Source organism: Perognathus longimembris, chromosome 20, assembly GCF_023159225.1.
Source record: "Perognathus longimembris pacificus isolate PPM17 chromosome 20, ASM2315922v1, whole genome shotgun sequence".
NCBI classification, from domain to species: Eukaryota; Metazoa; Chordata; class Mammalia; order Rodentia; family Heteromyidae; genus Perognathus; species Perognathus longimembris.
The window spans coordinates 21,205,484-21,225,759 of NC_063180.1; the positions used below are offsets into that span (position 1 = coordinate 21,205,484).

At 52.4% G+C, this 20,276-nt stretch overlaps 1 protein-coding gene across 3 annotated transcripts; it reads right to left on the reverse strand.

Moving 5' to 3' along the window:
• Window positions 1-824: 824 nt before the first annotated feature.
• Prkd2 (protein kinase D2) lies at window positions 825-19,195 on the reverse strand. 3 transcript variants are annotated; one of them, XM_048369516.1, is made up of 19 exons: window positions 19,079-19,195; window positions 18,235-18,634; window positions 15,948-16,086; window positions 14,837-14,968; window positions 13,791-13,945; window positions 13,470-13,692; window positions 11,712-11,789; window positions 11,471-11,624; window positions 10,507-10,624; window positions 10,040-10,117; window positions 8,919-9,177; window positions 7,516-7,568; window positions 7,343-7,415; window positions 6,293-6,399; window positions 5,338-5,499; window positions 3,058-3,156; window positions 1,922-2,189; window positions 1,456-1,541; window positions 825-1,190 (listed from the first exon to the last, which is right to left on the reverse strand). In XM_048369516.1, the coding sequence occupies exons 2-19, from the start codon at window positions 18,472-18,474 to the stop codon at window positions 978-980; spliced, it is 2,637 nt and encodes an 878-aa protein (XP_048225473.1). In that variant the 5' UTR covers window positions 18,475-18,634; window positions 19,079-19,195; the 3' UTR covers window positions 825-977. The 3 variants fall into 3 exon arrangements, with proteins under 3 accessions (XP_048225473.1, XP_048225472.1, XP_048225471.1); XM_048369515.1 differs by having other exon boundaries at window positions 18,908-19,184; XM_048369514.1 differs by having other exon boundaries at window positions 19,022-19,183.
• Between the last annotated feature and the right edge of the window lie 1,081 nt (window positions 19,196-20,276).

A 20,276-nucleotide genomic window follows, 5' to 3' on the forward strand; every position in this document is an offset into this window, starting at 1 on the left:
GCGGGGCACTGGTGGCTCACACCTAGCTACTCAGGAGGCTGAGATATGAGGACCTCAGTTCCAAGCAGTTCAGGGGCAAGAAAGTCCACGAGACTCTTATACTCAATTAATCACCAGAAAACAGGAAGTGGTGCTGTGGTTCAAAGTGGTAGGGTGCTGGCCATAAAAAGAGCTCAAGGACAGCACCCAGCCCTTGAGTTCAAGCCCCTCAACTGAAAGACAGAGAGAGAGAGAGAGAGAGAGGTCCGTGAGAATCAATCCAGCAAAATGCCAGATATGGTTCAAGAGGGAGAGAACCAGCTGTGAGCACAAGGGCTGAGCAAGTACAAAACCCTGAGCTCTATCCCAAATTCTGCAAAAACACAAACCAGCACATGCCTCTAATCCCAAACCAGGCACTCCGGAGGCAGAGGCAAGAGGATCTCAAGTTTGAAGCCAGGCCAGGTAGACAGGAAGACCTTGTCTCAAAGTGAAACTACAAACAAAAGTGCTGGAGACCTGGTTCAAGTGGTAGAGCGCTTGCCTAGCATGCACAAGACCCTGGATCCAACCTTTAGCACTGCAAAAAAAAAAAACTTTTTTAAAGCATTACACCATGTATTGATGGTCCCTAAATTTCAATGGCTCAACTTATTATGATCTTAGGTCAAAAGTGATACAACTCAGTAAAAAGCACGCTTCAAATTTTGAATTTTGCACCTTTCCCAGTGATATTCACTCCAGGATTTTTTGGGATACTGGTAACAACAGATGAGCTAGCTCCATTTGTGAACAACAGACTAAAGATTCAAGAATGTGGTGTGATCAGAGATCCAGGCATGGTGGGAGCCAAGTCCATTTTAATTGCTGGGGAGACAGGGAGGGCCTTTCAAGATAACCTCCTCCCCCGCATCCTGCAAAAAGAGCCATCCAGTCTGGGCAGGGAACTGCTTCCTGTCAAGCACTTCATCTTCTAGGGTACTCCCCCGGGCAGCGGCTCAGAGGATGCTAATGCGCTCGGCTAGGCCCTGCATCTCATGGTCCTGCGGCAATCGGGCACTGCCAAGGTCCCCATCGGTGGGCATCTCAGGGCTGGGCAGCATGCGCTCCGTCAGGAACAGATCCCAGCGCGCATCCTCACTCTCGTGTGTGATGTACCGCTCGCCCATTTTATTCTCCAGCTCCCGGAGGTCCAGCCACGTTTGGTACTCCTGGCCCGGGAAGAGCTAGGTTACCTTGGGGGCTGCATCTGTGGCAGCCAATTGTGGCCGGAGCAGCGCTGGACGCTTTCTGCTCAGCCAAAGATGCACTGGGTACTATGGATGAAGCTACACCCAATGCAGTAGTGCTCAGCCAATAGTGATTTATTCCCTCCCCCGTTGCCCAGCCCAGCCAATGGGAGCTCTCTCCATCACTAGTGGCTCAGCCAAGTGGGGCTCCACCCCTTCCCCAGCACAGACACGCCCCTTGCGTTACCTGTAACCAGGGGTGGCTGAGAGACTTGTCCACGCTGTAGCGTTTGCGCATCTTCACTTGAAGCAGGTTGTTGATGAGGTCGATGGCTGCATGGAATGGAGAGCCCAGCAGCTTGCCACCATGGCTGGCCCACCATCAAGGTGTGCCCAGGTAGCTCAGAAATCTCACCTATCCAAACACTTGACTACTGATTTCCTGACCTAAATTATAAATCTGTGCCTGGTGCCCCTAGTTCACGTCTGTCATCCTAGCTCCTCAGGAGGCTGAGATCTGAGAATCATGGTTCAGAGCTAGTTTGGGCAGAAAGGTTGTGAGGCTCTTATCTCCAATGAACCAGCATAAGGCCAGGAAGTGGTGTGGCTCAAGGGGCTGGCAAATAAGTTTCAGGTGAGTTTGGTGGCACCCTTGGACACAGGCCCCACCCACAAAGGCCATGCCTGTCACCATCTGACCCAAGACCACTCACCACCAGCTGAGATGTGGCTCCAGGGGCTGGCAGGGTACATGAAGGCCGCATTCTGGATTTGGTCATTGATGTCCTCGTCCTCGTTGAAGGGGAATGTGCCACTGAGGCTGACATACATGATCACCCCCACCGACCACATGTCCAGTGAGCGGTTGTAGCCCTGGTTGAGCAGCACCTCTGGGGCCAGGTAGGCAGGCGTGCCCACCACCGAGCGCCGGAAGGATTTCTCCCCGATGATGCGGGCGAAGCCGAAGTCACACAGCTTCACCTGCAGAGGTGAGAGGTACAGGGTCTGGGGGCGATGCAGCCATACCTGCCCTGGGGTGTTCCTGCACTACCAACATGGTATTCTAAAGGAAACAGATGTTGGCTGGGCTCCCTAGTGGAGTGATCTTGGGCAAGTGACTCAGTTTCCTCATCTCTCCCAGGAGAGGCCTAATAGCACATCTCTCAAGGACCAATCCACCTAGCACACAACACAACATCTTACTGGGATTACAGGCATGAATTACCACACACATATACCTACCTCCATTCCTTCCTGCCCTCCCTCCTTTCCTTCTCCTTCCTAGTGTGATTTATACCACCATGAACCTGTCAGAAAACCAACAAAAGTGCAGCTCTTCCTGTCAAGAGGGCCTTTGCATGGACTGTTCCCTGTTTAGAATACTCCTTTCTCAAAAAGAAAAAAAGTGCTACTCCTTCAGATAGTGTTTTCTGACTTCCAACAAGGCTATATAACTTCTACTTTTGAAAGTTTTCCTATAAAAGACCTCCAGCTGTCCCCAACATTTGTTCTCCCCTATTCTCTTTATAAAAATCCTCAATGTAATGGGACACATGGCCACCCAGCATCAAGACTACATTTCCCTGCCTCCTTAGCAGCAGGTTCAGATCATGTGATCACATCCCGGCCAATAAGATATGAGGAGAGGTGATGCAATTTCCAAGTACTATTTAGTGAAGGAAAGGGGTGTGTCCAGCTCATCCACTTTTCCTCTCTCTGGTGGGCCTGCCTGCTCCACAGGGGCATACACAGATTCTGTTTTGTCCAGCCGTTGTAGGAAGAGCACAGATCACAGTGTGGGCACTATGCTTGGCCTCACTTCCCAGAACCGGGAGGGGACCTAGCTGACCTGAGGGAAGGGATCGGCTGAAGCCAGCAACACATTTTCTGGTTTCAAGTCACAGTGCACGATGTTCTTGAAGTGAAGGTGTCTCAAAGCCACCAGGATCTGAGAAAGGACAGAAGGGCCCATGAGGCAGGCAGAGGGCACCCCGCGTCCACCCAAAGGAGCCAGCCCTCCAAACCTCATCCAGAACTTTCTCTGCATCCCTGAAGGTGGCCCCCCCCAGGGCTCCGGAAATGTATGTATGAAAACACGGAGGAGTTGCAGATGTCCAGAAGCATTCTGACTGAGAGCTAAGAGCTAGATAGATTCTAGAAAGGATGGGTTAGAGTAGAGGGACTGGGGAGGAACCCAAGACCCTCTAGCAAGCAGTACACTCCTAATTTGCCTAGCAAATAATCAGTCTCAATATACACCAATGACACTACTTATCAATTTATCACCATCACTATTAGCCTCTGCTGGGTTAGCCTTGCCCAATCTGAGTAATACTTTCTTTGGCCAGTCCTGGGGCTTGAACTTAGGGCCAGGCATTGTCTCTGAGCTTCTTTTGCTCAAAGCTAGCGTTCTAACACTTGAGCTATAGTGCCACTTCTGGCTTTTTCTTTTTTTTTCTTTTTTTTTTGGCCAGTCCTGGGGCCTGGTCTCAGGGCCTGAGCACTGTCCCTGGCTTCTTTTTGCTCAAGGCTAGCACTCTGCCACTTGAGCCACAGCGCCACTTCTGGCCATTTTCTGTATATGTGGTGCTGGGGAATTGAACCCAGGGCCTCATGTATACGAGGCAAGCACTCTTGCCACTAGGCCATATCCCCAGCCCCGTGGCTTTTTCTGAGTAGTTTATTGGAGTTGGGCTTTTCTGCCTGTGCTGGCTTACAATACAGTCCTCAGATCTTAGCCTCCTGAGTAGCTAGGATTACAGGCGTGAACACCTGGGCCCAGCTTGGTGACACTTTCTAGATGCCAAGTTATTTTGGTTCATAGCTCTTGCCTGGTAAGAAACGATACATGGAACAGGGGTTCACAGAGTATTGAATTTAATAAAGGAATGAATGGCTGAATGAAAAGTAACCTCTTGCCCCTTTTTTCTCTTTAATAAAAACTAGGTGCACGAATCTTCACTCAACAACTATAATTGTGTGTGTGTACTAAAGTTTGAACCCAGGGATGGGGTGCTGTCCTTAGTTTTTTTCACTCAAAGCTGCCACTTGAGACAAAACTCTGTGTAAATTTTTTGCTTGTTACTGGGAGATAAGAGTTATGTGGAGGGCTGGGGATATGGCCTAGTGGCAAGAGTGCTTGCCTCGTATACATGAGGCCCTGGGTTCAATTCCCCAGCACCACATATACAGAAAATGGCCAGAAGTGGCGCTGTGGCTCAAGTGGCAGAGTGCTAGCCTTGAGCAAAAAGAAGCCAGGGACAGTGCTCAGACCCTGAGTCCAAGTCCCAGGACTGGCCAAAAAAAAAAAGAGTTATGTGGACTTTCCTGCTTGGGCTACCTTTGAAACTTGATCTTCAGATTTCAGCCTCTTGTGTAGCTAGGATTTCAGACACGGGCACCCAGAAAAATTCTCAATAATTAAATATAATAAGAGCTAGTGCTTTAATTTTGCTAGTACTTTTTTTTTTTTTTTTTTTGGCAGTCCTGGGGCTTGGACTCAGGGCCTGAGCACTGTCCCTGGCTTCTTTTTTTTTTTTTTTTTTTTTTTTGCCAGTCCTGGGCCTTGGACTCAGGGCCTGAGCACTGTCCCTGGCTTCTTCCCGCTCAAGGCTAGCACTCTGCCACTTGAGCCACAGCGCCGCTTCTGGCCATTTTCTGTATATGTGGTGCTGGGGAATCAAACCTAGGGCCTCGTGTATCCGAGGCAGGCACTCTTGCCGCTAGGCTATATCCCCAGCCCCCCTGGCTTCTTTTTGCTCAAGCTAGCACTCTGCCACTTGAGCCACAGTGCCACTTCTGGCCGTTTTCTGTATATGTGGTGCAGGGGAATCGGACCCAGGGCTTCATGTATTAGAGGCAAGCACTCTTGCCACTAGGCCATAGCCTCAGCCCCTTGCTAGTACTTTTTTTTCCTAGTCTTTAGCCTATTGTTTTTCCATTATTACCTTAGTCTACTTATTACATGCACAAAATAACCCACTGCTACTCTATTATCTAATCTATTATTCTTGTCTGTCATTTCTCCTTATTGCTATGAGTCCTTGCCTTTGCCCCTCCTCTGCCCTCCCTCTCCCCCTCCCCCTTTCTCGAGTGTCCAGGTCCCCAGGGCTTCCACCAGGGGGCGCACCTGGGTAATGAGGAACTTGGTAAGGCGCTCCGGCAGCCGGCCTTTCTCGCTGGAGAGAATCATTTCCAACATGTCTCCATGCAGTTTTTCCATCACCACAAACACCTTCTCAGGTGTCTCGAACATGCACTCTAAGTTCACGACCCCAGAGTGCCGCAGACTCTAGGGGAGGGGAAGGATGGAGGAAAAAGGTCACAGATCAGGTCACCCTTGAACTCAGGCCCCAGCAGATAACATGAGAAGGTGACCTACCAACTAGGCTGTCCCTGGGCCAGGCCAAGATGCCCCACACCACTTGACAGTGTCTAGAAGCATCTTTGCTTTGCATAATGATTTAGGGAAGTCTGCAGTGTCAGGGTGAAAAAAGGGACCTTTGTGTTGTTATTGTTGTTTACATTTTTTTAGTTGGTCATGGGGCTTGAACTCAGGGCTAGGCTCTGTCCCTGAGCTCTTTTGCTTAAGACTGGTGCTCTACCACTTTGAGCCACAGCCCCATATTGGTTTTTTGGTGGTTAATTGGAGATAAGAGCCTCAGACTTTCCTGCTTGGGCTGGCTTTGAACCACAATCCTCAGACCTCAGCCTCCTGAGTAACTAGGATTACAGGTGTGAGCCACCAGCACTGGGCAGGACCTTGTTTTTGTTTGGTTTGGTTTTTCTTTGGTGCCAGAACTGGGGCTTTAACTCAAGGCCTGGGCACTGTCTCCTAGCTTTATTTTTTTTTGCTCAAGGTTAGCCACAGTACCACTTGTGGCTTTTTGTGGTTAATTGTAGGTTTAAGAGTCCCATGGACTTTCCTGCCCAAGCTGGCTTTGAACTGCAATATTCAAATCTCAGCCTTCTGAGTAGAGCTCTGATTACAGGTTTTCTTTTTATTTTAAATTTGTTTTTCCTACCCCTTCCTTTAGGTCTGTCTGACCCATCTTCTCCTACCCAGGTCCCTGGCCAGTGGTCACCTGGAGAATAGCCACTTCGTTCCTCAGCTGGCTCTCCTGTTTGGTGGGGAAGCGCAGTTTGTCGATGACTTTTACCGCCACATCCCGGCCAGTCTTCCGGTGCTTTCCTGAGGGGTGGGGAAGGGTGAGGGAAAGGAGGAGGAAGCAAGGACTGGGGACCTCTCAATCGTGGCTGGAGGAGCCCTGCCTCTGTGCCTACCCCATCTCACCATGAACATCCAGACAGGGCTTGGGGAGGGAGGGGGAGGTCACGAGAGAGAGGCTTTGAGGGGTCCTCAAGAGGTGAGGGCTGGGATTGAAGATGACAGTAAAAATGGAAGGATGGCAAAAGATAGAGCTTCAAAAAGGGAAACAGAAAGCAAAGGAAACTTGACTTTTACCCAATCAGAAACTAGTATCTAGTGATGTGACCAACCAGAGTGCAGAACTTTTACTTGATTCATTGAATGAAGGCACCAGGGGCACATGCCCATAATCCTAGCTACTTGGGAAGCTGAGGTCTGAGCATCGAGGTTCAAAGCCATCCTAGGCAGAAGATTCCATTACTTTTTTTTTTTTGGCCATTCCTGGGGCTTGGACTCCAAGCCTGAGCACTGTCCCTGGCTTCCTTTTGCTCAAGGCTAGCACTCTGCCACTTGAGCCACAGCGCCACTTCTGGCCATTTTCTATATATGTGGTGCTGGGGAATTGAACCCAGGGCTTCATGTATACAAGGCAAGCGCTCTTGCCACTAGGCCATATCTCCAGCCCTCCATGACATTTTTTTAATCTCCAAGTAACAGTCAAAAAGCCCAAAGTGGAGTTACGGCTCCAGGGGAGGACTGCCCACCTTGAGTGAAAAAGTGAAGGGACAACGCCCAGCCTTGAGCTCAAGTCCCAAGACCAGCACAAACACACAAACCCCAGGAAGATCCATTGATTTTGCCAATGAGAAAGATGAGTGCATTCAGCTAAGCCAATCAAAACAAAGACAAGCACTGGGCCAATCAGAAAAGGTGGGTGTGGCTCCATGAGGGCTCTGCCCATTGAATGGGTCAGCCTAGTCCTTACCTCCGTAGACCACTCCAAACTGCCCTGAGCCCAGCACCTCATCTGGGAAGATCTGGTAGACAGTAGCAATGTCCTATGGATTGGGGACAGGAAGAGTTAGGGGTGTAAATGGGGATGGGGTGTCAAGGAGACTGAGGAAGTTGTATGGGAGCTGGAAGGCATCAGGAACGTACCACATTCTCTTGGATTTGACTGTTGGACACAGAGATGCTCAGAGACGCTTGTCCTGGGGGGAGAGGAGACAAGAGGTCAAAAGACCCCGGGGTCAGGGTGGTCTTCAACCATAGCTCCAAAGAACCCCCTCTACAGCCAACCCACCCAGGGTGTAATGGAGTGACACAACTTGCAGCTTTATATAGGCCCATTCTGAACTTTACTTTCCTCTTCTAGAAAATGACAACAAAAAAAGGCGCTTGTGCCTATGGCTACTGGGAGGAGAAAAATGAGAAGTGATGTCACAACCCTACAATCCCCATGATCCCAAATCCCAAGGAGGGAGCCCAGGGGATCCAACTTTCCAGGACCTTTCCCCCCACAAAAAACATATCCTTGCCTTCTAGACTCTTCCCTCATCTCCTTGTACCAATCCTATTCTCTCTTTTTTTTTTTTTTGGTCAGTCATGGGGCTTGAACTCAGGGCCTGGGCGCTGCCCCTGAGTTCTTCTGCTCAAGGCTAGTGCTCTATCACTTTGAGCCATAGTGTCACTTCTGGTTTTCTGGTGGTTAATTGGAGATAAGAATCTCAGACTTTCCTGCTGGGGTTGGCTTTGAATCACGATCCTCAGATCTCAGCCTCCTAAGTAGCCAGGATTACAGGTCTGAGCCACAAGTGCCCAGCCTTCATTTTTTTTTAATTATTATTTTTAGGCTTCTTTCTTTCTTTGTTGGCCAGTCCTGGGGCACTATAACTGGGCTGCTTTTGCTTGAGGCTAGTACTCTCTATCACTAGAGCAACAGTGCCACTTGCAGCTTTTTCTATTTATGTGGTACTAAGGAATTGAACCTAGGGCTTCATGCATGCTAGGCAAGCACTCTACCACTAAGCCACATTTCCAGCCCTCCTTTTAGGTTTTTGAAGACAGGATCTTGCTATGTAGTCAAGGCTAGTCTCCAATTTGAGATTCTCCTAGCTCAGCCTCCTGTGTGATGGGATTACAGGGCTACACCAGCAGGCCTTCCCTTTCTTTTCACACCCTGATAGGGAAGCTAGAGGAACCTTGCTGAAACACAACCCTAATCAGTCCTTTCCTTGGTTACAAGGCTGCTATGGCTCTCAGGAACCCTAGCAAGGATTCCAGGTCCTTTCAATGGCTCTCAAGCTGCCCTGCTCCTGTCCCAGTGTCACTGTCTGACAGAGCAGGCACTCAATAAATGCATACACAGTCATTTCATCTGGCATGGGTTCAGAGAGGATTAATATGCTCAAGATCACATATTAAGATCAGGGGCTTAACAGAGACTGGAACCCAGACTCGCTGAGTCTAGAAGACATGTCCTACCACATCCTATGCTACTCTAGGCTCTCCCCTTCCCTGGTCCCCACTCAAGCCCCTCCGGACCCTAGGCAGGGACTCACGGTGGGGTGCATGGCCTGGGGCACTGGGAGCATCTTGGAGGATGACAGGCATCAGGGCTTGGCGGATGGCAGTCTCCCAGCCCCGGGCAGCCTCAGCCCCCTGCCCACTTGGCCCGCCTGGGGCTCCGCCTGGCGTCTCGCCCACAAAATAGGTGGCATTGGCTGTGATGATCTCAAAGCAGTGTGGGTTGGTGCCTGGTGGCACGAGGGTGAAGTTCTGGGCAGGCTCCACTGCGAGGATTTCTGACAGTGGGATCTCCTGGTAGGGCATGGGATCACGGAGGTGAGCATGCCAGGCTGGCCCTGGGGTGCCTCCACTCACTTAGAGGGGCACCCAGGAATCTAGGTCAATGAGAACAGGCTGGCTTGCATAGGGTGGAAAGGAAAGGCTTCTGGGCAGAAGTGATGCTGAAGCAGAGACCTCTAGAAAGACTGGCAAAGAATGGATGCAACAGCACGTGTAAAGGCCCAGCACGTGACACCCCCCTACCACAAGATGGGTGTTTGCATGGGTGCTTGATGAATGAAGGAAGAGGAGGCCACAGGCCTGAGGGTCACAAGGAGAGTCCTGGGCTTTGAGGGCCCTAGGGAGACACTGAAGGGCTTTGAGGAAGGTAAGGGTACCCTCTGGTTGAGTTGAGGGTAGATAGGGTAGACTGAAATCAAGAAAAAAGACCAGCAAGGGGATTGGGGGAAAAAATTCAGGGCCAGGTACAAAGTGGCTCATGCCTGTAATCCCAGCTACTGGAAGGCTGAGATCTGAGGATCACAGTTCAAAGACAGTCAGGACAGGAAAATCCAGGAGATTCTTATCTTCCATTAACCAACAAAAAAGCAGAAGTGGAAGTTTGGCTCAAGTGATAGAGCCCTGAGGTGAGTGTTGCTATTTGAGGCATTTTGCAGAAGAGAGATGTGAAGCATAGAGAGGTTAAAGGTTAAGGAACTTATCCTGGGTTCCCCAGCTGGGAAGAGATAGGGGCCAGGCACAAACAGGAGTGGACTGGCTAAAGAGCTAGAAGGGGAAGCTGGGGATGGGGGAATGATGTGACTGGCAGGTTTGAGTGGAAAAACTGGGGAGGGATTTGAGCAGAGGGGCAGGGATGCTGGGGGCCTTGGCCCACCTTGTAGTATCTGTTGGTGGTGTTGTTCTGAAACAGTGTGATGCACTTGCAGTCTAGGCGCCAATAGTGCCGCTTCCTCTGGTGGGAGAGATGGGGGAGGGGAGGGGCACCCCCCCCAGGCTGTCAGGGCCTGGGGCTTGACTGGAGCTCTTAAGGAGGGGCCTAACTCCCAGTTAGGAGGTCAGCCAAACTCCACCACCGGGCTGCCCTCTCTTCTTGTCCTTACTCCTGCTTTACTCTAAATCCCGATACCTGTCCCATTCCATCCACCCACCCTTCGGATTCCAACACTGTCTCCAGCACTGCCTCGCACCCCTAAAATAAGCTGCGACTCCACTGGGGCTTGTCAATGGAAACCTAACTTCCAGCTCTTCACGCCACCCTAGATAGCCCCGCCCGCTCACCATTCCAACCCCGCCCACTCTGGCTGTGCAGACCCACCCCCAACACTAGCCCCGCCCACTCACCAGAGTGTCCTTATTGCTGTAATGAACTACCCAACCCTCCCGCAGCGTGGTGCTGGACTTCCGGGTGGTATGCCGAACTGACTGCACCACCCTCATCAAGGGGATGTAGCCCAAGGAGCTGAGGGGGAGAAAGGAAGGGGTGAGATATCACCGGTCAGATATAGTATCAGGAGCTGCAGGGTCATCTATGGGCCATCGGGGAGTGGGGCCTGAATTCAAACCCCCGGCATCAACACAAAATAGATGGGCCTGTGCTGGTACTCCTGCCTCAGCCTCTTAAGTTCTGCAATTACAGGATCACACCACTACACCTGGTTTTCCAGTGACTTTAAAAACGAAAATATCAATTAGGGCTGGGCACTGGTGGCTCATGCCTGTAATCCTACTCAGGAGGCTGAGATCTGAGGATCAAGGTTCAAAGCCAGCCCGGGCAGGAAAGTCAGTGAGACTAACCACCAGAAAACTGGAAGTGGTGCTATGGTTCAAAGTGGTGGAGTGCTGGCCTTAAGCAAAAAAAGCTCAGGAACACAGTCAGGCTCAGGCCCCAAGTTCAAGCCCCATGATTGACCAAAAAAAAAAAGTTTCCATCAGGACCAAAGGTTAAGGGGGTCTGAGAATATGGCCTAGTGGTAGAGTGCTTGCCTCCTATACATGAAGCCCTGGGTTCAATTCCTCTGCACCACATATATAGAAAAAGCCAGAATGGGCGCTGTGGGCTCAAGTGGTAGAGTGCTAGCCTTGAACAAAAAAAAAGCCAGGGACAGTGCTCAGGCCCTGAGTCCCAAGCCCCAGCACTGGCAAAAAAAAAAAAAAAAAAAAAAAGGAACCAAGGTTGTTAACTGTTAAGTTTTGGCAATTTGAAAGGTTTGTCTCAGGAACTGAGAATCTTTAGTGTCAGCCCATTGTAGAGATGGGGAAGGAGTGGCTAGCTACAGGCAAGGGACTCTTGGACAGCCCCAGGTACCTTTGGGCCTTTCCTCCCTCTCCTTCCTCCTCCTCACTGGCGTGGAGGGCATTTTCTGAGTGGGAGCCGGGGATGACACCAGAGTCGTCTGATTCGTCCAGGAGGGCACTCTTGTCGGCCTCGCTGAAGTCTGTGGCCTCCTCCATTGGCACATCTTGGGAAGCAATGGCATCAGAGGGCCTCTCCCCAGTCTCAGGCCTCTACTCCATCTCCACCCCGCCTCAGGTGCCCAGCCTCTTACCTCCGTTAATGAGCGCCTCCCCCAGACAGTCATTGGGGACACGGGTGGCACAGCGTTTGTGACAGTTGAACTTGCAGTCTGATAGGACAGGGAACAGGTAGAGGGGGAATACAGGTCAAATACAGGGTTGAGCCTTCAACATGCAGGCTCAGAGGAGTCTGTTCTTGTTGTATAGATCAGAAAACCTGGCTGCTTTTTGCCCTGGTTGTTCCCTGACTCTAAGCCATTTTCTCCAACCATGGGGAGTGAAAGATTCAAAAAGGAGACTCTGAAGCTCAATGAAGCTGGGCTTGGTGGCATATGCTTGTAATCCCAGCACTTGGGAAGCAGAGGAAGGAAGATCTCAAATTCAAGACGAGCATAGGCTACGTGTACTTTCCAGGCCAGCCTCAGATGCTTAAAGAGGTCCTGTCTCCAAACCAACAAAAGCAAGCCAAGCATAGTGGCTCCCACCTATAATTCTAGTTATACAGGAGGTAGAGATCAGAAGGATCATGGTTCAAGGCCAGCTCCAACAAAAAATGTGGGTGAGATTCCAACTCAATGACTTAAAAAAGCTAGGTGTGTTGTACTTGTACTCTCAGCTTCTCAGGAGATAGAAACAGGAGGATGATGGTCCAGGCTAGTTCAAGCACAAAAGTGAAAAATAATTCAAGAGGAAAGGGCTAGAGGATGGGGTTCAAAATGGCAGAGCACCTGCCTAGCACAGGGGCAAGGCTCTGAGTTCAAACCCCAACTCTGCAAACAAACAACTCTTTAAGGATCTACAATTCCAGGTTCTCATTAACCTAAGATTCTAGAATGTGTCAGATTCTGCCATTATATGACGGTAGGCTTTTTATATTTTGGTAGTACTGGGGTTTGACTTGGCTAGGCAGATGCTCTTACTTGAGCCATGCTTTTTTTTTTTTTTTTTGGCCAGTCCTGGGCCTTGGACTCAGGGCCTGAGCACTGTCCCTGGCTTCTTCCCGCTCAAGGCTAGCACTCTGCCACTTGAGCCACAGCACCGCTTCTGGCCGTTTTCTGTATATGTGGTGCTGGGGAATCGAACCTAGGGCCTCATGTATCCGAGGCAGGCACTCTTGCCACTAGGCTATATCCCCAGCCCTGAGCCATGCTTTAATCTTTTCTTTTTTGCCAGTCCTGGGGCTTGAACTCAGGGCTTGGGCACCGTCCCTGGCTTCCTTTTTGCTCAAGGCTAGCGCTCTACCTCTTGAGCCACAGTACCACTTCCAGCTTTTTTTGTTTATGTGGTGCTGAGGAATCAAACCCAAGGCTTCATGCATGCAAGGCAAGCGCTCTACCACCACTAAGCCACATTCCCGGTCCTTTTTTTTGGATAGGATCTCTCCTTATTCCATGGGGTAGCCTCAGACTTTGATCCTCCTACTTATGCCTCTCACATAGCTGGGACCACAGATGCATACCCAGCTTGTTGGTTGAGAGGTGTTCTTATTAACTTTTTGCCCAGGCTGGCCTCAAACTACAACCCTCTCTGCCTCCAGGGTAGCTAGGATTTTAGCCAGGAGCCACTGAACCCAGCTGAGGTTCTATGGTTCTCACTCTGGGAATTCTCCAGTCCTGCAGTTGGGGACTTCCCTGCTAAGTGTCTGATGAATTTAGATTCCCAGAGTTCCAGGACTGTAGAACTCCAAAGGTTCTAGAGCTTTCCTCTTCTGGAGAATACTGAGATTCTTGCTTTGGGCTACAAGTTCAGTTTGGGGGGTGGCTGGGACAGGGAGGTTGGGACCCACTAACCTTTGCACTGTAGGCCCTGGCGGAAGAGACCCTTGAGGAGTTTCTTGCAAGCCTGGCAAACGGTGGGTCGCGTGTAGCTGTGGATGAGAAAGGTGTGTGGCACCTTCACTTTGGTGAGCAGCATCTTGTCCAGCTCGATGGGGCGGCCCGTGTAGAATGAGGCAGAAGATGAGGAGGAGGAAGAGGGCGGCCTGCGACCCAGGAGATCCGTGGTGCTCCGACTCTAAAGGGTCCAGAAGAGGGACAATCAATCAGTGTGTGTGTTCCCACAGGGGAGAGTCCCACCCCCAGCCCGGCCAGCCCCACCCTGCAGCCCCTCACCAGCTCCTCCGCCATGCAGGGCAGGGATTCCGAGCTGCCCAGGCGCACTGAGTGGCCGCTGGCCAGGGAGGTGGACGACAGGCGACGCTTGCGGGCCCCACTGCAGTTATTGGGGATGCTGAAGGCGCAGCGTTTGTGATAGTTCAGCCCGCAGCCTGCAAGAGGTGCCACATGGCCAGAAGCACAGCTTTCATTCCTCTTAGGCCCACAGACTCCCTTCCATCTTCTTTTTATTTGGAGACAGAGTCTCCCTATGCAGCCCAGACTGGCAGTGAACTCATGACCTTTCTCATCGCTGCCTCCTAAGTGCGCAAATTACAGGCATGCACCACCACACTGGGCTGTCACCCCTTAGAATTTTTGCTTTGCCCACTCCCTCAAACTCCAATTCCCTCTTAAGGCATTATACCACTAAAGTTACCCATCACCAGACCCAGTCTCTAATTCTGACCTGTAGCCCCCTCCTACCAGGTCCCTGCAACTCTTCTCATCCCCTCTTCCCTTCCCACCACAGGGACATCTCCCAGGTCAGCCCTAGAAGTACACCCCAGTTCACCCTGTTCAAATACCACTTCCTCACCTGCCCCTGCTGTTAGCCCTCCCCTCATTTTCTGATGGTCAAGCTTTATGTGCCAATGTGGTTGGGCCTACCTCCTCCCGCCCCCACCTTAGGAAAGTGTTGCTGTGCAGGTATATTGCTGATGGGGCTAAAGTCTGCTATCAGAGGGCAGTAATGCAGGCGATTATCTTGGTTCATGGATGAATCTGTCTCAGTCAGTGGACAGGATTAAAGGGCTGAGACGCCCAAGTTCCTGAAGGCTCTTCCTGCCAGGCCTTGCAATCCTCTAAATAAATTCCTTCAGAGAAGACTTAATATTTATCTCTGGTTGTTTCACTGCTGGATCCTTGCCCAACACAAGCCTTCATGCAACTTCTCCCTCTGAAGAAACCAGCCCCGCCCACACAAGCCCCGCCTTTATACCCAGACTACCTCCTCGCCCCGCCCACAGCAAGGCCCCGCCCAGCGCCCCCATCCCACCCCTCACCATCACACTTGAGGCCCTGGCGCACCAGGCCGAACAGCATCTCCCCACAGTGGTCGCAGAAGGCAGGCGCGCGGTACGAGTGCACGGTGAGGGCATGGGGGCGGATCTGGAAGTCCTCAAAGGTGGCAGAGGCTGCAGGTAGTACAGAGGGACGCAGGCCTGAGCTAGGGCTCGGTGTTTCTGGCCATGTGGCCACCACCTCCACCCCCCAAAAGTTATACTGGCCCAGGTTTCTCACGCCTTTCCCGCCACCCTCCACCCTGAGTTGCAAGGTTACCCCGAGTTGCAAGGTTTGATCTCTCTTCTTTGTCTTTATTCACACTGTATTCTGTGTGGGGCGGGGTTCAAACTCCAGCTCCACCACTAGGAAAACATCTACTTGCCTACACCACGCTCCTGGGCAGAAGATGATGGGGAGTGGTTTCATGGCTAGAGAGCTCTCCTTTTATTTTGTTTTGACTAGACAGACTCTCTGAGCCTCAGTCTCTTTAAATTTGTTGTTGTTGTGCTGGTCCTGAGGCTTGAACTTAGGTCTTTGAGCTCTCACTTGACTTTTTCACTCAAGACGTATTCTACCAGCTTGAGCCACAGATCCATTTCTGGCTTTTTGGTGATTCATTGGAGATAGTTTCCTGCCCAGGATGGCTTCTAACTGTGATCTTCAGATCTCAGCCTCCTGAGATTACAAGAAGCTGAGTACAGGTGAGGTGAGTCACCAGCGCCTGCCTGGCTCTAGGGGAGATTTAAAAAGAACAGGTGCCCAGATCTCAGCTCCACTTGCAGAGATCTGACCTCAGTGATCACTGCAGTGGGAGGATGCCTTTTATATTCATGGATAAAGAGAAGAACTTAAGTGTAAGTTCCCACGCTTGTTAGGCAGGAGCTCTAACGCATAAGCCACACCCTCAGTTCTACTTGCTTTATTCTTCAGATAGAGTCTTGTGCTTTTGCCCTGGACATGTCTTGGACCAGGGATCCTTCTACCGCGTAATGCAGGTTGCAGGTGAAATCATGCCTGTCCTCAACCCCTGGCCTATAGATGCTTGGTTCTGAGTCCCATCCTGGCCCCCTTCAGAATGCCCCACCCCCAGGCTAACCTGGGGCCTCTCACCTGACAGCACCACCTCCACGAGGTCACCCTCCTGGATGTCCCCAGCTGAGCGTACCAGCTGCAGGAGATTGGCAGACGAGGGGTCATGTTTGAAGAGCAGGATCTTGTCGTAAAGGCCATAGAAGCCACACTCGGGGAACTGAAGGGAAGGAGAAAGAGGTAGAAAAGCTCAGAGGAGCAGGCTGGAACCCTCCAGGGACAGGGCTGGCAGTTTCCTCAGGAAACTGAGTCCCCCCCCCCCCCAGCCCACAGCTTCCTGTCTATCCCCTCCCAGCCCCAGTAGGGGCAGGGCAGGATGTGAGGGCCCCAGGTGTGCTGGGGAGGGGGGAGGACACAAGCCTGAGTTTGGTATCTGGACTGGGGAGCTCTGGAAGCAACTAGATACCGCAAGTGTTTGTATTGGTGGGGGCAGCCCCCTCCTCTATCCCCTACACCCCAGCTTCCTTCCTGAACCTATTGTCCCTGATAGCTGGCTCTAGGCCCAGCATTGGGGTGGAGGGAGAAGGGGATTTCAGACTAATGCAAGGGGGGGGGGGGAGACAATGGGAGGAAGGATTCAAGGAAGCTGGAAAGGCTGTCCTTCGCCCCAAATACACATAACCCAGGTGTCCAGGACCCAGTTTCGGGGGTTCTGGGGGAAGGAAATGCAACCTGGTAAGACAGAAAGTGAAACAAAATGCCCAGGTGAGGCACAGAGGAGGGCTGGAGAGCGGGAGGGAGGGGGGAGAGTGCCCAGCTGCACCTGGTCAGAAGAAGCAATTGGGTTGAGCTTTGAGCTGGGAGGACAAAGAATTGTACCAGGGGACAATCTCCACCCCCTAGCTGGCCAGTCCAAGCAGGCACTTTGACTTGGGGGTGGGGTTTGGGCCTGCTAGATTTGGGGATTTGGCAGTTCAAAAGAACAAACAAACCAGTAAACCTTACTGCTCTCCCCTACAGAAACTAAGGCTTGCTTGGCCTTGGTCCCCAGGGAGGGTCTTTTCCTAAATTGAAGAGTTTCCTTTTCTGGAAGGGGATTGGGGGAGGTGGTGCTCAGTTCCTCACGTTTCTCTGGGGAGCCCAAAGAATTCATTTTTAGGGAACTGAGGAAATCCTGGATGTTAGATGTTCCCAACATGCTCACAGTTATATACTCTGAATTCTAATTATTGTCATTTACACATTTTAGGATTTCAATGACCTAGATTAGCAGTAATCAAATATTTCCAAATGCTTGGTGCACAACAAAGGAAGATTAGAATATATCTTTAGCATTGGAGAATTAACAAACCATTCTGAAATTTGGACATTTTAATGTCAGAGGATTTAGATGACCTAAGATACATACTGCCATTATTTCAGATCCAAAAATTCTAACATTTTCAGAGACTGGTAAATGAACAGCATTGAAGCCTGCTAGTCTAACTTTTAACTATGTAAGGATTTGGGGAGCCAGGCCGACTTGGTCATCTCTCTCACCATGACCTCACAGGCTCAGCCTAGGAGATCCTGAAGTCTGGAGTTTAAGAACAAAGCCAGCCGCTCGTGGTTCATGTTGCTCATGTATGTAATACTAGCAACTCAGGAGGCTGAGATCTGGGGATTGAGGTTGAAAGCTATTATCTGTGAGACTCATCTCCAATTAACCAGCCAAAAGCTAGAAGTGGAGCTGTGGCTCATGTGCTAGAGTGCCAGCCTTCAGCAGGAAAAGCTAAGGAATAGCCAAGGAACAGCGCCCAGGCCCTGAGTTCAAGCCCAGTGGGGAAACAGGGATTAAGAGAGGCTGTAGAACTTTCCCCAAGGCCTCTAAGGAGTGCAGGAGGAGTGTCAGCCTCTCTACACCCATCGGGCCTGGGGGAGGAGAAGGATTGATTGGGTCCTGAGTCCTCACTTGCCCTGGCCATCTGTGCAAAAACCCACACCCACACATGTCACCCGATCCCCATGGCCAGCTCCTCTTCGGTTTCTACTGTTTCCACCAAGTGGGGGACTCTGGATGGGGAGGGAGGTCCCCACATTTGTTCCTCCCCACCTGCCTCTTAGCCACACTACTCCTGACAGGCACCTCCCTTCCTACCTTCCCGGTGCAGAAAACAACAAACATGCAGGGACTAGCAATTTGAGGAGGCCTCTGGGGCACCCCACCCCTGCCCTGGCCTTCCTCAAACCTTGGTAGTGGAGAAAGGACTCAACTGGGGGCCAGTGCCTTCCCCAATGGTTGAGCAGGGCCTTCCTCTCCTCCCCTCTGCCAGCGCGCCCCTCTTACGGGGCCTCTTCCCAAGCTGAAACTGAGAGCCCCAGACCTCACCTTCTGGTCCACAATAGAGCAAGCCAGCTGCTTCACATGGGCCAACTCGGAGGCCGCGGGCAACAGCACAAACTCGCGGGTCAGACCGATCTGGATGTGGAAGGAGACGCCCGGGCCGGGCCCTGGGCCTTGGGGCAGCAGCGCGGGTGATGACTGAAGCTCCAAGCCAGTGGAGGGCGGAGGAGACCCGGGCCCCGGAGAGCCTGGGAGGCCGGCGGGATGGGTGGGGGCAGCGGCCATAAGGGGCAGGTCCGGACCCGGTGGCCCACCCGGGATCCGGCTGGGGAAGTCCTGGGCAACCGGGTCCTAGATCTAAGGAGATCTCGTGAGCTGTGGGGAGGAGCTGAGGGAGTCGGGAGGAGGTAAATGGCAATATGAGGGACCAGAGGATGGCGGGATCCTGGAAAAGGAGAGATAAAAAGAGAAATCTAGTGGATCTCACGCCTGGAATCACGGGATCACAGAAAATCAGAAAGAAAGAAAAGTGGTGTGTGGGGCGGGGGATCCAGCGATGGAGAGATTCCAAGAAATCAGGAAATCTGATAGGTCAGGGTTCTGAGATAAGAGATCCCGCGATCCAGAGCCCCGTGGGAGAAAGAGGCTGAGAGAAGAGCAGGGGATCTGACCTCGGGGTACAGTGGCTCTGAGAACCAGACCTCACTAAATGCGCCACCCTGGGGTTCGAGGGCAGAAGTCTCTGGGCTGGGGATCCAGTGGGTGCTAAGGATCCGGCCCAGGGATGGACCGAAGGGTCCCCGGGGCCAAGACAGAAAGCAGGGAACCTCACAGGTCTCAGAAGTTGGAGAAAAGTTGGAGTCCGGAGGCCGCGGGAAGGGGGCGTTACCGGAGGCGGGACGGGGTGGGGGGTCACGGGAGGGTCGTGCGACGCGGGCCCCTCTTTTTTTCACCCCTCCAAAGTTTAAGTACGCGGCGGTGGCCCAGGAGGAAGTGTTGGGAGCGATGGCGCCATCAGCCAATCGGTTCGCGTCTCGTGACGTCACGGGGAGGGGCCTGCGAGGGGCTGGGGGAGGAAGGGGAGGGCGGGCCCGCGCGCCGGCGCGGGCTGGGGATCGCGGACCCGGGCTGGGGAGGGCAGGAAGGGGCGGCGGCAGGGGCGCCGGGGTTTTGCTCAGGGACACCCCAGTCTGCGAAGTCAACCTCTGTCCCTGAGCGGCCGCGGGAGCGGAGCCACTGCCTCCCCACGCTGGGTCGCGGGCCTCGCCGGCGCGTGGTTCTGTGAGGAGCCCCCGGGCCCGCATCCGGCGCCCACCGTCGGAGAGGGTCGGAAATAGGGTGTCAGGCCCGGTCTGTTTTCCGGCCCCCCGGCGCCGCCCCCACCCCAAGCCAGCGCCGGGGACACATCTACAAAGTACCCCCAACCCACTTCCCAGGTGGGAAGGCAGAGGCCTGGCTTCAGATCTGCCTGCTGAGCCTCTGCGCGGAGCTGCTCGGTGCAGTGGGTGGAGCTTCCTTCCGCTGTCCACCGACGCCGGTGGAGGGCCACAGGGCTGGGGGGAGGCCTGGGAGGGACTGGGACCGAAGGCAATCTCTTGGGGCCCCTCCAAGAGCCCCCGGGTCTGAGCTGCGAGCAGGGTGGGAACACAGCAGTTCTTGGGGTTCTGGGGGCGGCTATGCACGTGGAGAAAGGGGAGGCACTTTTTTTTTCTTTTGCCAGCCCTGGAGCTTGGACTCAGGGCCTGAGCACCGTACTTGGCTCTTATGTTTGCTCAAGGCTAAGGCTCTACCACTTCACTTCCTGCTTTTCCTGTTTATGTGGAGCTGAGGAATCAAACCCCGGGCTTCGTGCATGCTAGGCACTCTACCACTAGGCTACATTCCCAGCCCCTCAGGGCTGTACTTTCTAGGGGTGCTTGTTTCTTCCGATGAGACATCTACTGAGGGCCTACTGTGGGGAGGGGGTTATGGTTGACACAACTCCAACCCATTCAGGAGTTCTGACTTGATTTCTTTTCTGGCACCCCAGGAAGCTCAAGTCCCTGAGCCATGACTTGTCTCGTCACTTAAACAGACAGCCTCCGGCT